Source organism: Oryx dammah, unplaced genomic scaffold (assembly GCF_014754425.2).
Source record: "Oryx dammah isolate SB20612 unplaced genomic scaffold, SCBI_Odam_1.1 HiC_scaffold_17, whole genome shotgun sequence".
Classification (NCBI taxonomy): domain Eukaryota; kingdom Metazoa; phylum Chordata; class Mammalia; order Artiodactyla; family Bovidae; genus Oryx; species Oryx dammah.
In genome coordinates, this window is record NW_024070201.1 from 30,242,386 (window position 1) to 30,256,366 (window position 13,981).

General features: G+C 37.7%; 1 protein-coding gene across 2 annotated transcripts in view; it reads left to right on the top strand.

The window, feature by feature from the left end:
• The window catches only part of ARHGEF12 (Rho guanine nucleotide exchange factor 12), a 158,561-nt gene that overhangs the window by 111,288 nt on the left and 33,292 nt on the right, over window positions 1-13,981 (top strand). For both annotated transcript variants that reach the window (XM_040258116.1, XM_040258117.1), the window contains 6 exons: window positions 2,820-2,894; window positions 4,974-5,066; window positions 6,655-6,765; window positions 7,046-7,144; window positions 13,284-13,326; window positions 13,614-13,719. In XM_040258116.1, the coding sequence (XP_040114050.1) occupies window positions 2,820-2,894; window positions 4,974-5,066; window positions 6,655-6,765; window positions 7,046-7,144; window positions 13,284-13,326; window positions 13,614-13,719 (527 nt within the window). The remainder of the gene's footprint in view (window positions 1-2,819; window positions 2,895-4,973; window positions 5,067-6,654; window positions 6,766-7,045; window positions 7,145-13,283; window positions 13,327-13,613; window positions 13,720-13,981) is intronic.

Here is a 13,981-nt window from a genome sequence, read left to right on the forward strand (position 1 = left end):
AGCATGTCAGGCTCCCCTGTCCATCATCAACTCCCAGAGTTTGCTCAAATTCCTGTCCATCGAGTCGGTCATGCCATCCAGCCATCTCATCCCCTGTCGTCCTCTTATCCTCCTGCCTTCAATCTTTCCCAGCATCAGGTCCTTTTCTGATGAGTCAGTTCTTCATACTAGGTGGCCAAAGTATTGGATCTTGAGCTTCAGCATCAGTCCTTCTGTGAATATTCAGGAGTGATTTCCTTTGATTGCAAATTATCATCTAAAACTTAGAGCATTTGCCTCTTTGATTTTCATTTTGCAGCTGACGTTTAATTTAAGTTACTTTGAGGAATTTCTCTGGTGATCCAGTGGTTAGGAATCCACCCGCCAGTGCAAGGGACACAGGTTTCATCCCTGGTCCAGGAACTAAGATCCCACGTGCTGCAATGCAGTTAAACCCATGTGCCATAGCCACTGAGCCCATACTCTAGAGCCCGCGTGCCAGAGCTGCTGAGCCCACACGCCACAACTGCTGACGCCTGTGTGCCTAGAGCCCAAGCTTCACAACAGGAGAAGCCACCGCAATGAGAAGCCTGCTCACCGCAATTAGAGAGAAGCCCCCACACACAACTAAAGACAGCCCACGAGCAGCAACAGAGACCTGGTGTAGCCAAAAGTAAATAAATAATTTTTAAAATAAGTTATTTTGAAAAATTCCAAACTTACTCAAAAATAGACTAAGATAATAAACTCCCACATGTACCTAATCACCCAGCTCAGAGTCATCAACAAGTGCTTAAACTTACTTTTGTGCGTATTCCTTCATTCCTCATACTCTCCATACACTGGATATTTTAAAGTAAATCCAAGATGTTATTTCATTAACATGCATCTTTGGGAGGAAGAAAAGACTTAAAAAGTTAGAGCAATAGTGAAGAGAAGTGAAGTGAAGTCACTCAGTCGTGTCCGACTCTTTGCGACCCCATGGACTGTAGCCTACCAGGCTCCTCTGTCCATGAGATTTTCCAGGCAGTAGTCCTGGAGTGGATTGCCATTTCCTTCTCCAGGGGATCTTCCCAACCCAGGGATTGAACCCGGGTCTCCCGCATTGTAGACAGACGCTTTACTGTCTGAGCCACCAGGGAAGTTATCAAATCTTCATTAATATTTTCTTAATATGCAATGTGATTAGCCTAATAGTCTTATAATAATCTTTTTACAGTAGGTTTATTAGTCAGGATCCAGTCAACAGCTTCAGTCTTTGGTTGATAAATCTCTTAATTTATGATTGTTCCCTCCTCTTTTTTTTTTCCTTACTATTTTTTTGTTAAACTGGGTCATATGTCCAATAGAACTATCCACATTCTAATTGTATTTTCATGGAGGTGTTTAGCATGTTCTTCTGGTATATATTTCCTGAAAATTGATAGTAAGATCTAGAGTCTTGAAAAGATTAAGGATTGAGGGTTGTTGTTTGGCAAGAACAATTCATGGGTGGTACTGTGTATATCCTATTACATCACATTAGGAGGAGAATGTCTGGTTGTCTTTTTACAATTGTTAAGTTTGTATAAGGTATGCAGATTAAATCAGCATAATTCCTTCCTTATAAATTTCTCCACTAAGTTTTTATCTGACGTTTTTACTTCCATTGTTAGCAAAAATACCTGCATCCATTATTTAATAAGGGATTTCAAAATGATATAATTTTGTCATTCTTCCTGTACTCATTAAATGGAATTATTTTATAAAGAATTTTCCCTTCTAGCTTTTAAGTTGCTATAAAATATAGCTTATATGGGAAATTCAGAATAAATATTTGATTATTTTCCCTTATGTATCTCTTTTCAGATTTGGTGCCCTGACATACTCTGAAGGTCACTAAATGTGGGGATCTTTGCACACATGCGTGTAGATGTGTAATATTTTGAATTCATAGATTTTTAACCTGTTTCTTCCTGCATTTCAGTCCATTACAGTCATTTTTGTTTTTGATACTTACTAAATTGTCCCTTTTGAGGGGACTAGTGCACTCCTTCTCAAGTTGTCTTCTGTGTTCTTTAGACATGACTCCCCACTAACATAGGTTTCTTTCTTTTTGGTGTAATAAGATTATTCTAGCTTGATCTGTCCTGCCTGTTAAGCTAGAGTCATCCATTTCTCCCAGGTGGGGCTTATATTTGAAATTACTGTTCTCTCTCTTACACACATCATATATACAGATAGCATATATCTTCTGTATAGGCATTCACACAGAAATCTCTTGCATCTCATTTTCACCTGCTCTGAAGAATGGCTCCCATTGCTTAGAGTGTGCCTCATCTGCCAGAATTGAAGCTCTGTGTATCATATAGTGTGTATTTTACATTAGGTCATCCCAAACATACCATGTAAATTTTATAAGAATCCATAAATCAGTTTACATAAGGTAGTAACATAAAAACAGAAGCTCATTTTCCTTCATATAAATAGGCTAAAATGCTTTTAACTTGGATAGAAAGAATAGTTTGGGACAGAGGGATTTAGAGGAAGTAGAGTTTGATTTTGACTTAATGAGCTTGAAATACGTAATATATCTGATTAGAATTACTTGATAGAAATTAACCCTCAAGCCTGAAGATGAAATTATTTTATAAACATAAGACTTAAAAGCCTAGTGAATAAGTCACTTGCCAAAGTCAGGTAAAAAGTAGCAGAGCCAAGTATTATATGAAAGATATTTAATAGTTTCAAACACAGATGTGGCATTCAGAACATTATTCTTTCACATTGCTCTTTCTTATCTCCTTTGGTGGGCCTGTTGAAATGAACATAACATTTTTTGGTTTTTTAATTTTCATTAGAGTCCCAAGAGTGGCTTGAAAGAGAGGATTTATCTAGAGGAAAACCCAGAGAAAAGTGAAGCAATTCAGGACACTGTGAGTATGAAATCAATGAAATGATAGTGACTTTCCTTGTACTTAAATGACAGACATAACTGATGTGTGTGTGTGTATTTTTTTTTTTTAATTTGGAGAAAAAGCTTAAACTTATTAAAGGAATTTAATAAAGATTGGAAAATAGCTTCTCCATAGTTAGTATTATTATGTGGTTAAATTTTTTATAGTAAAATACAAATAACATAAAATACACATTTTAACCATTTTTAAGTTCATTTTGTCATTAAGTTAGATTCACATCATTATGCAACCATCAGCACATCTATCTCTAAAACTTTTTCACCTTCCCCAACTGAAACTTGGTGTCTACTAAACACTAACTTCCATTATCTTCTCTCTCCAGCCCTGGCAAACCCATTCTACTTTCTATCCCTTCGAATCTGACTAGGAACCACATAATAAGTAGAATATATAATATTTGTCCTTTTGTGGCCAGCTTATTTCACTGAGCGTAATGTCTTCAAGTTTGATCAGTGAGTTAGCATGTAGCAGAATTTCCTTCCTTTTTAAGGCTGAATAATAATCCATTGTGTGTGTATACCACATTTGGTTTATCCAGTCATTCATCAGTGAACACTTGGGTTGTTTCCACCTTCTGGCTATCATGCATAATGCTACTCTGAACATGGATGTATAAATAAATACCCATTTAAGTTTTTCCTTCAGTTCTTTTGAGTATATAATCAGAAATGGAGTTGCTAGATCTTGTAAATCCCTAATCGAATATTTTTAGCATTCTGATTTTATTTAAGATTAGGACTTGTATAAAGTTTTATAGTAAAAGATTTAATATCATATTATGATTCATCTGTTATTAGCAACATAAGGACTGTTGAAAAATCAGAAACCTCAAGTCTACTGTAAAATGAAAAGTTGTCTCACTAATACTCTAAACAAATAAAATTTCTGCTTCACCTGATTTTTTTTTAAAAAATATTAAAGCCTTGTGGTTTTAAAAGCAAGAGTACAGAAAGGCAGAATCAAGTTTAGGCAATGCAAATACTTACCAGAGTTGCAACACACTTAATGAAGAAAAACTGCAGCTATGTGTTTATTAGTCACTTAATTTATAGCTTGTGGGTCCATGTACATAGTTTCAGCTGTAACTGCTGTGCAGATAACTTCCATGTCACCATAGCCTCACTCCCTTTGCTCAACCCCAGATCCTGCAGCATTCAACCACTGTCAGGTTTGAGCCAAACTCATTTTTTTCATATTTGCTCCAAATTTACTATTTCTCCTAGTACTATATGGTCTTTCATTTCTGTATTTGTGGTATTCAAATATCCCATACTTTGTGCATTATACACTAATGTTCCAACACTCCCCTTTTCATGCTAAATCCAAATGTGTAAGTGAATTGACACATGGATGATCTATTGCATAGGAATGAGGGCTGCCAGCCTACAATTTATTTTTACAATCTTGTTACCATCGTTTCTATAGCAGTGTTTGTGTGATTACTTGAACATTTTATTGCATTATGCCAGTGATTTTCAACCAGGAATGATTTTGTCCCTCGGGGCGCATTTGGCAAGGTCTGGAAACATTTTTGATTGTCATGACTGGGAGGCTGCTCCTGGCATGTAGTGGGTGGGCAGGGGCCAATATGCTGCTCCGTACCCTGCAGTGCATAGGACAGCCCCCACAATGAAGAATCGTCTGGCCCAAAATGTCAACAGTGCCGTTTGTCCTTTGTCCTGTTGCCTTCATTCACTGGTAAAAATTGTAACTGTTTGTGTAAGCCAGTTTAATCTCTTTCTGTACCGAGGTCTAAATATATATGAAACAATAAATGAAGCCTACAGAGAGGGATTAGAACCAGATAAACAAGGGTGTATAAACAGAGGATGTTCATTATTTCTAGGGGAAGTGTTTTCTCCCCCTCCCCCTAATCAAGAAACAATCAATACTGGTAAATTTGAGAACCACTTTGAAAATAAAATACCTAAAGAAAAGGAAAAGAAATCCAGTCAGTTTAGTGAACCATGTCTTTTTTCTGTCTCTGAAATTGACCACCAGGAAATTTTTCTGTTCCTTCCCTATGAATGTTTCCAGGACACTCAGTCACTTGTTGGGAGTCCTTCTACCCGTGTGGCACCTCATATTATTGGAGCAGAGGACGATGACTTTGGTAGTGAACATGAACAGGTGATGACTTTTTCTTTCTAAAAAACAAATTATTTATTTCCTAAGATGTTTGATTTATTGCAAAAATGAACAGTTTCTGGAGATTGAAATTATATTTGTAAGGATTTGAAGCTCAAGTCTTAGAACTAAGATTAATTGTTTAATTGCTTGGGTTAATTGCTTATTTTAGCTTTGACCAATAGAAATGGCCTTGCCCTTGAAGCTGATAAGAAGTCATTGATTTTTACCTAAGTATTTTATCTTTGGAGAAGGGGGATGTTCTTATAAATTTAAAAAAAATTTTCAAATTCTTGTTGTTTATTGATGATATATAGGAATGTGATTGGCTTTATTCTTGTCCTTGTTAGTAAGCTCACGTGATCTTTTAGTAAACTAACTACTTCAAAGAGGTTTTTAAAATAACTTCTTAAGATTTTTCTATGTAAATAACTGTGACAGTTTTTATTTCCTTGTTTCCCAGTGTTTATCTTTTATTTCTTGTTATTACCTTTACTGCGCTAGTTAGGATTTCCAGGATAAGGCTGAATCACTTTGGTGAGACAAGGCATCCTGGCTTTCTTGGCCTTATTCTCAGTCTTAGGAAGAATGCATTCAGTCATTTATTATTAATATGATGTTAGCCATAGGTTTTTATAGATACTTTCTTTTAATTGAGGAAGTTTCCTTCTGTTTTTAGTTTGATAGGAGTTTTATCCTGAATAGAGGTTGAATTTTGTTGAATGACTGAGATCATATGTTGTTATTAAATTTACATTACATTAATGTAATTTACGTGTAACTAAATATAATGGTAAATTACATTAATTGATGTCATTAGCATTTTGAAACAGCTATTCCTGTTTCATTCCTGAGAGAAACCCCAGTTGGTCATAATTTATTTTCCTTTTTCCAGTATTGTTGGGTTCAATCCTATTATTTTGCTGAGGATTTTTGTGTGTGTTTATTGGGGATAGTAGTCTGTAGTTTTCTTTTTTTATAATATCTTTGCTTTTGATAGTTGGTTGATGCTGAGCTCTTAGATCTGAGTTGAGAAGTCTTAGTCCTCTTACATTTTCTGAAAGAGATTGTGCAGAATGGGTGCTACTTGTTTAGATTAATTTACATGATTCTAGGTTAAGGTCAACTCTTGCTGAGTTCTGTGTTCATTGCAGTTTGGAAACATACAAGTATTCTAGGAGTTGTCTTATTTAAAATCACACAACTCCATTTCCTACCACCATCTCTATGATTAGCCTAAAAGGAAGACACCTATTTTGTTATTAGGCAAAAAGCCTCCCTTTACATTTTTAGAAATGTTATTAACCTGTTTTTTTTGTGTACTGATTTGTGTGAGCTCTTTGATAATTATATTCTGGACTTGCATTCTCCCAGGATGGTCTTTCTTCCAACCTGTTCCCAAGAGATTATTTTCAGAGGAAGAGATTCTATAGCCTATGTTGCTTATAATAAATTCTAGTGAAGTTTTTTTAAACCTTGAATTTTTTAGGAAAGGTCAAAGTGAAATTGGGATAGTCATATTTAACTGAGCTGACATAAATTTTGCATTTATGTGTTGGTGTTACTGATGTCTATTTATTTATTTTTTTAGATCAATGGGCAGTGCAGCTGTTTTCAGAGCATTGAACTGCTAAAATCTCGCCCTGCTCACTTGGCTGTCTTCTTACACCATGTAGTTTCCCAGTTTGACCCTGCAACATTGGTAATGTATTTCATGATTTAGCCAGTTTAGAGTTCTTAATTGATTAAAATACCATGAAAGTTTTCAGTTTTAGCAAGATGGGTAGATAGACTTCTGTCAGTTTTCTAAATTAGATATCAAAGATGATTAAAATGTTACTAATTTATTTTTTAAAGGCTTGGTTATATGGTAATAACTACATTGTTCATGGTGACCTACTTGTTTCAGACATTTCTACTCAACGAGGATCTAGCAGATTACATTTTTCATGATTTCTTCCCCATTTCTTTGTCTACTACAGCTCTGTTATCTCTATTCAGACCTATATAAACAGACCAATTCCAAGGAGACCCGTCGTGTCTTCCTTGAGTTCCATCAGTTCTTCCTGGATCGATCTGCTGTAAGTTACCAAGTTAATATTACAATCTTTGCTTCAGTACACTGAATTATTGGCCTCTTACTTCCAGTCTTCCCTCCCATGTTTTTGGACTTTATTGTGCTTTCTGGTGTCTGTATTATGTCTCAATTATTGATTACTCATGACCGTTATTTTTTTTATCATTTCTAAGTTAGTTATAGGCATATAAATTCTCAAAATAGGTTTTAAGGGACATATATATATAGGTTTATATATATGCATATTTAGGATAAGGGAATGAAAAAGAGAATACAATATATATGTGTATACATAAATATACATATATATTAAGATCCAAAGGTTCGTACTTGTATAATTGGACTCTGGTTGGCCTCTTTGAAGTTTGGAGGCCCAGTTTAACTAAAAAGGGATGGAAAAGATCTTACTCATATAAATGATGGTAGATAATAGTAGTGTTTTATCTTACCAATAGAAATCTTAATAAGGTTTTTAAACTAATGCGTTTTATTATTAGCCTTGCTCTAGGATAAATAACAGCCCTTAATACGTCTCTGATAATCATGCTGCATGTCTCTAGTCCTTTCATATTTGCAGTTCTCTTAGTTGACTGTTTCACACCTTCTCTCTTTTAAACTCTCCATCAATTCCTCTCCTGTTCTTTTCTCAACTGATGACCTTGCTGTTTCTTTGAGAAATTTAAAGCATACAGAAGATAACTTCTACCAGAGGTATCACCCTACCTCTGTCATACCTTATGCTTGACCCTCTCTCCTGATGATATGTAGGAATTTTTCTAGTTTTAGTTCAAGACCACCTCTTCCCCTGTTTATCCAGATCGTGTTTTCTTATACCTACTCAAAGGCGCTACTCTAGCAAACGTACCCCTTCTCCTGCATCATCAGTTCTTTTGTTTTCTACTGGATCGGTCCTGTTAGTGTGCAGACATGGTTATTTCTCCCATCTTAAACAAACTCACACAGAAACGTTTTGGCTCCTCCTCTTCCTCCAGCACTGCCCTATATCCTTTGTATTTTATTACAAAGCTGCCTCTACATCTCAGTTCAGTTCAGTTTAGTCACTCAGTCATCTCCGACTCTTTGCGACCCCATGAATCACAGCACGCCAGGCCTCCCTGTCCATCACCATCTCTTGGAGTTCACTCAAACTCATGTCTATCGAGTCGGTGATGCCATCCAGCCATCTCATCCTCTGTCGTCCCCTTCTCCTCCTGCCCCCAATCCCTCCCAGCATCAGGGTCTTTTCCAATGAGTCAGCTCTTCGCATGAGGTGGCCAAAGTATTAAAGTTTCAACATTAGCATCAGTCCTTCCAATGAACACCCAGGACTGATTTCCTTTAGGATGGACTTGTTGGATCTCCTTGCAGTCCAAGGGACTCTCAAGAGTCTTCTCCAACACCACAGTTCAAAAGCATCAATTCTTCAGTGCTCCGCTTTCTTCACAGACCAACTCTCACATCCATACATGACCACAGGAAAAACCATGGCCTTGACTAGACAGACTTTTGTTGGCAAAGTAATGTCTCTGCTTTTGAATATGCTATCTAGGCTGGTCATAACTTTCCTTCCAAGGAGTAAGCGTCTTTTAATTTCATGGCTGCAGTCACCGTCTGCAGCGATTTTGAAGCCCCCCAAAATAGTCTGACACTGTTTCCACTGTTTCCCCATCTATTTCCCATGGAGTGATGGGACCAGATGCCATGATCTTTGTTTTCTGAACATTGAGCTTTAAGCCAACTTTTTCACTTTCCTCTTTCACTTTCATCAAGAGGCTTTTTAGTTCCTCTTCACTTTCTGCCATAAGGGTGGTATCATCTGCATATCTGAGGTTATTGATATTTCTCCCGGCAATCTTGATTCCAGCTTGTGCTTCTTCCAGTCCAGCGTTTCTCATGATGTACTCTGCGTATAAGTTAAATAAGCAGGGTGACAATATACAGCCTTGACGTACTCCTTTTCCTATTTGGAATCAGTCTGTTGTTCCATGTCCAGTTCTAACTGTTGCTTCCTGACCTGCATACAGATTTCTCAAGAGGCAGGTCAGATGGTCTCGTATTCCCATCTCTTTCAGAATTTTCCACAGTTACTGTGATCCACACAGTCAAAGGCTTTGGCATAGTCAATAAAGCAGAAATAGATGTTTTTCTGGAACTCTCTTGCTTTTTCGATGATCCAGCGGATGTTGGCAATTTGATCTCTCGTTCCTCTGTCTTTTCTAAAACCAGCTTGAACATCTGGAAGTTCATGGTTCACATATTGCTGAAGCCTGGCTTGGAGAATTTTGAGCATTACTTTCCTAGTGTGTGAGATGAGTGCAATTGTGCGGTAGTTTGAGCATTCTTTGGCATTGCCTTTCTTTGAGATTAGAATGAAAACTGACCTTTTCCAGTCCTGTGGCCACTGCTGTTTTCCAAATTTGCTGGCATATTGAGTGCAGCACTTTGACAACATCATCTTTCAGAATTTGAAATAGCTCAACTGGAATTCCGTCACCTCCACTAGCTTTGTTCGTAGCGATGCTTTCTAAGGCCTGCTTGACTTCACATTCCAGGATGTCTGGCTCTAGGTGAGTGATCACACCATCGTCATTATCTGGGTCGTGAAGCTCTTTTTTATACAGTTCTTCTGTGTATTCTTGCCACCTCTTGTTAATATCTTTTGCTTCTGTGAGGTCCATACCATTTCTGTCCTTTATCGAGCCCATCTTTGCGTGAAATGTTCCCTTGGTATCTAATTTTCTTGAAGAGATCTCTAGTCTTTCCATTCTGTTGTTTTCCTCTATTTCTTTGCATTGATCACTGAGGAAGGCTTTCTTACCTTTCCTTGCTATTCTTTGGAACTCTGCATTCAGATGCTTATATCTTTCCTTTTCCCCTTTGCTTTTCGCTTCTCTTCTTTTCACAGCTATTTGTAAGGCCTCCCCAGACAGCCATTTTGCTTTTTTGCATTTCTTTTCCGTGGGGATGGTCTTGATCCTTGTCTCCTGTACAATGTCAGGAACTTCTGTTCATAGATCATCAGGCACTCTGTCTATCAGATCTAGTCCCTTAAATCTATTTCTCACTTCCACTGTTAGTCATAAGGGATTTGATTTAGGTCATACCTGAATGGTCTAGTGGTTTCCCCACTGTCTTCAATTTAAGTTTGAATTTGGCAATAAGGAGTTCATGATCTGAGCCACAGTCAGCTCCTGGTCTTGTTTTTGCTGACTGTATAGTGCTTCTCCATCTCTGGCTGCAAAGAATATAATCAAGCTGATTTTGGTGTTGACCATCTGGTGACGTCCATGTGTAGAATCTTCTCTTGTGTTGTTGGAAGAGAGTGTTTGTTATGACCAGTGCATTCTCTTGGCAAAACTCTGTTAGCCTTTGCCCTGCTTCATTCCATACTCCAAGGCCAAATTCGCCTGTTACTCCAAGTGTTTCTTGACTTCCTACTTTTGCATTCCAGTCCCCTATAATGAAAAGGACATCTTTTTTGGGTGTTAGTTCTAAAAGGTCTTGTAGGTCTTCATAGAACTGTTCAACTTCAGCTTCTTCAGCGTTACTGGTTGGGGCATAGATTTGGATTACTGTGACATTGAATGGTTTGCCTTGGAAACGAACAGAGATCATTCTGTTGTTTTTGAGATTGCATCCAAGTACTGCATTTCGGACTCGTTTATTGACTATGATGGCTACTCCATTTCTTCTAAGGGATTCCTGCCTGCAGTAGTAGATATAATGGTCATCTGAGTTAAACTCGCCCATTCCAGTCCGTTTTAGTTCACTGATTCCTAGAATGTTGATGTTCACTCTTGCCATCTCCTGTTTGACCACTTCCAATTTGCCTTGATTCATGGACCTGACATTCCAGGTTCCTATGCAATATTGCTCTTTACAGAATCAGACCTTGCTTCTATCACCAGTCACATCCACAGCTGGGTGTTGTTTTTTCTTTGGCTCCATCCCTTCATTCTTTCTGGAGTTATTTCTCCACTGATCTCCAGTACCATATTGGGCACCCACTGACCTGTGGAGTTCTCCTTTCAGTACCTTCTCAGTGTGACCTTCCCTGACCAGTTTACTTAAACTTTCATCTCCCTTGCTTTCTGTCACCTTTCCTGTGTTATTTTTGTCCATAGAATTTATATTTTTTTCTTTATTTTATCTGTCTATATTCCTGCTCTTCTGCCCTGAATGTAAGCTCCATTAGGGCAGATGTCTTTTGTTCTGTTTGTTCACTGCTGTTTCCCCAAAACTGAATAGATCCTGACAGAGTGGTCACTGAGATAGTTGCTGAGTGGATTAGTTAGGGTTCTGATTATAATGCCATTGTTTAAAATACTACACATTATATTTATTAAGATGATTTTCTTCAATGAAGAAATGACAGTATACTGAAGTTTATATGAACTTGACATTTCTTAAGAGCATTCCATGCTAAGGCACAGAATGTGCCTTTAGATCAGGTGATTTCTTGTATTTTGCTGCTCGTGGTCTATATAAGCTTATTAACATCACAGTGTAAGAACCCTGATAGATTAATTTCCTAATTATTCTTTTATGCTGCCAAGAGGAGGTGATCAGTCTCCAATCCTCAGCTCAGGCTGAGGGCCCTTCGACCAGATTCCTGCGTCCAGGACCGAGGGACTAGAAAAACAGGGAAGGATAGGAAGGGTTAAGGAGAAGAAAGAGAGAGGGAAGGGGAGAGAGGACAATAAAGTCTCTTGTTCCTTACTGGTTGGGACACTCTGGCCAGTTGTCCTCGTCAGGAGGAGACCAGGGACAAAAAGGTCCCAGTTGTGGCCGCTGGGTCTGGTCCACTGGCAGGCAAGCTGGCCCCTGAGTACCCCGAGTGGTCAGGATGTCAGTCTCAGCCAAGAAGAGTCCCATCTGGGTCGCCATTTGTTTGAGGAAGGAGGATCTCTTCCAGGGCCCGAAACTGGGCTCTTCTCTAACACTCGGAAATGAATTGTCTGAGGAGACACATGTGCTGACAAAGCAAGAGATTTTATTGGGAAAGCGTACCCGGGTGGAGAGCAGTAGGGTAAGGGAACCCAGGAGAACAGCTCTGCCACGTGGCTGTTTTATGCCACAGGTGATATTATTTCATATAAATACCCACATACAGAAATGAACATATATATATATACTTTCTTACATTTGTGCTAGAAGTATTTCTGGAAAGTTGGCTTGAGCTACTTTATGGCAACTTCAGATAAAGAGAAAGCTTTGAAATCCATTTTAACTGCTCTTCAAATAAATATTAGAGCTTTCTTAATTTTTAGCAGTAACTTATTTTCAGATGTAAAACTTCAGATCTTACATTAATTTTTTTTTTAATTCTGGAAGGATATGACTTAAGTGGGTGTATAATACAGAGTAAATTTGAAGAAGATAATATACTTTCTCCAAATGCAAAATAATTTTTTCTAAGACATTTCCCAAATTAACAGGAGAAAATTAGCTGGAAATGGGATCACAAATTGCAGTTGTCATGTGAAAAAACATAGCTAAGAAGAAGTTAATTATGACATGGTCATCTTATTTCAGTAGTAAAAAGTGCAAATGTAAGAACTAGAGATTTAAGACTCCAGAGCTTCAACATTGATATCCAGCACTTTCTCATTGGGAACATGACTTCTTATGAGGGTTCTTTAGCTTTATATACCAATATGATTGGGAATATCATGGTCTTCAGTGTGAGTGTCTCAAATACAGTGAATAAAATTGTTATATATGAGTAAATTTTTTATATGGTAATCTACATATAGTTTAGGTTTTTACCTATATTGATTCAAACAGTGTGTGACCGATTATCTTAACCAGTGATTCTCGAAAGCCCAAACCAATATTCATTCATTCTAGAAAGCCAAAGCCAACAGGAATAAATAAGGCACAAAAGCATTCAGTCATCTAGTAAAACGGATTGTAGGTATTTCCTTTATAACATGATCCTTGGGGAGTGGGCTATTTTCAAGTTCAAACCATAGAATATTCCAAAGCTGGGAAATTTAGATGGGTGGTACCCGAAAAATGAGCTTATACATGAATATACTTACAGGTATTCAAGTTTTTTCTCTTTATTTTGTGTAAGTACTGATATGGATCCTGAAGGACCCTTAATGCTATTTCACTTTTTGTTTGCATTTTTGTTTTAGCACCTGAAGGTTTCTGTTCCTGATGAAATATCAGTAGATCTAGGTAAGTCTGGAGCACCAATGTGCTAGAGGGTTACATCTCTGTAGATAGGTAGCTCAGCTCCTCTCTAGAGGTTTTACCTGTTACACAGTGACTAGTAGGTCATATGAATCACAACAGTAAAAGAGCCTATAATACATTTAAGAGTAAATGAAATGTGAGTTCTAAGATTAAAATACTTAAAATATATTATCTCTTTATCTTACTTCAAGTTAAGTTCACACCAAGTAGTGCCAGTTACAGTGCACAGAATGTGCCTTTGGATCAGGTGATTTCTTGTATTTATGCAGAAAAAAGACGACCAGAGCTTATTCCTGAGGATCTACATCGCCATTATATCCAAACTATGCAAGAAAGAGTCCACCCAGAAGTTCAGAGGCACTTGGAAGATTTTCGGTAAGCCTTGTGGTCGACAGAAGCTGATATGGTTGTCCTGAATTAATTTTCTTTTTAGGTAGGAACAGGTTATACATTCCTTGGCATAACATATGGTCTCTATCATTGTTACTAAAACCTAATGAACTTCTGGTGTCGAAAGGTTGGCATAGTACTGAGCGTGCATGGTCCCCTTTCCTTATGGCTGGCAGGAATTGAGCTTAGTAGCTGTCTGTGCCAAGTGTGTCCTTCAAGATATGTGTTCTGTTGAGTGACTTCCTCT